The sequence below is a fragment of the Fonticula alba genome (assembly GCF_000388065.1).
Source record: "Fonticula alba strain ATCC 38817 unplaced genomic scaffold supercont2.1, whole genome shotgun sequence".
Taxonomy (NCBI): Eukaryota; order Rotosphaerida; family Fonticulaceae; genus Fonticula; species Fonticula alba.
The window spans coordinates 4768014-4769380 of record NW_009242971.1 but is presented as its reverse complement, the minus strand read 5'-3'; the positions used below and the strand labels follow the sequence as shown (position 1 = coordinate 4769380).

The window sequence follows — 1367 nt, the reverse complement described above, 5'->3', positions numbered from 1 at the left end:
CACGACACAGCCGCCAAGCCCACTCGGCCGGGTGTTCGCCGGACCGGGCGGGGCCATGACCGGCACCCCCGTCGCGCCCAAGCACCGTCCCCAGACGGCCAGTCCCGACTCTCGTGGCAGGCACCGTGCAAAAAGGGCACGCCCCGCCGCCATGCCGCACCTCGGGCCCCCGGCAGAGGACCCCCTATCCATAACCCCATAGCCGGATCGGCACACCCCTCGCCCGGGCCTGCGCCCCGTGAACCACGCCGATCCGGGTGCCGGCGGCCGCTCCTGGCAGCACCTCCGCAAGTCCGGGCCGGACGACACGCAGGCCCATGGTGGCATGCCCGTAATCCTCGGCCATACTCCCCCATAGCCATAGCCGGTCTCCCCGGCCGTTGCGCAGACACTGCCAAGGGCCCCTGCCCCCCGTGTGTCGAGAAGGACCTTGCCCCGCGGCCGGACACCGCCCGGATGTGCCCAGCCAGGGGGGAGGGGCAACAGCGATCTGTTGGCGCACACAGGGGCGGGCACGGGCGCACACGCGCACACACGCGGGCCCGCAGCCCACCGCCCATGCACGGGCGCGCACACGCATTTTAGCCAGCAAGCCACCGCACGCACACCGGTCCGCCAGACCCCCCCCATGCGCACGCACACGCATCCCGTCGCCACGCCCCGCGACCACACCCCGGCGCGGACGAACCCCACGCCCAGGAGCAGCCCCGGGCCGCCCGGATCGAAGCACGCCTCGATCGGCCCGCCAGGCGCCCGCACCGGCCAGCACCGCCACGCTTGGCCAGCTGGCTGGCAGACAACGACCCCGGTGGTCGGGCACGCGCCGATGCCCCGCCCCACGGATCTCGGCCACCCGGGCACCCGCACGGCCGGCCCGCTCGTGCCCCGGCGGCACCCCCCACTGTCGGGCACGGGCAGGCCGGCAACCAGCCCAAGGCCCCACCGGGCGCCCGCACGCATCCTCGCGCACCACTCCGCAACCAGGCGATGCCCTGCCCCGGCAGGCGCACACCGGCCACCCACGCACTCACACCCGCCCAGAGCTCCGACCGGCCCATGGCCCCCTCACCCCCATCGGCACACATCTCGCGCACGCAAGACCCGCCGCGCGGCGAGACGTGCATGTGCGGCGCCCACGGACATGGCCGTCGGGTCCCCGGCCATGGCAGCCTCCTTGCGCCCCCACCCCCCGCCCCCTGGCCCGATCGGCCCCATGCTCACGGCGGACCCCCGCCCGGCACGCCAGGCCCACGCATCGGAGCCGGGGACCCGGCGACGCCGCGCGCCCAGTGCCACCGGCAGCCACCCGGGCCAGGCTCCCGCTCCGGGCGCACCTATCGGCTTCGCATGGACATCCCCCCTCCCCC

At 75.7% G+C, this 1367-nt stretch overlaps 1 protein-coding gene across 1 annotated transcript; it reads left to right on the top strand.

Annotated features, from left to right (window-relative positions):
• Positions 1-202: 202 nt before the first annotated feature.
• H696_01017 (hypothetical protein) lies at positions 203-358 on the top strand (the record flags this gene model as incomplete). The annotated part of the gene is made up of 1 exon (XM_009494904.1): positions 203-358. A coding segment is annotated over one exon (156 nt), but the record flags the coding sequence as incomplete, so codon positions are not given.
• Between the last annotated feature and the right edge of the window lie 1009 nt (positions 359-1367).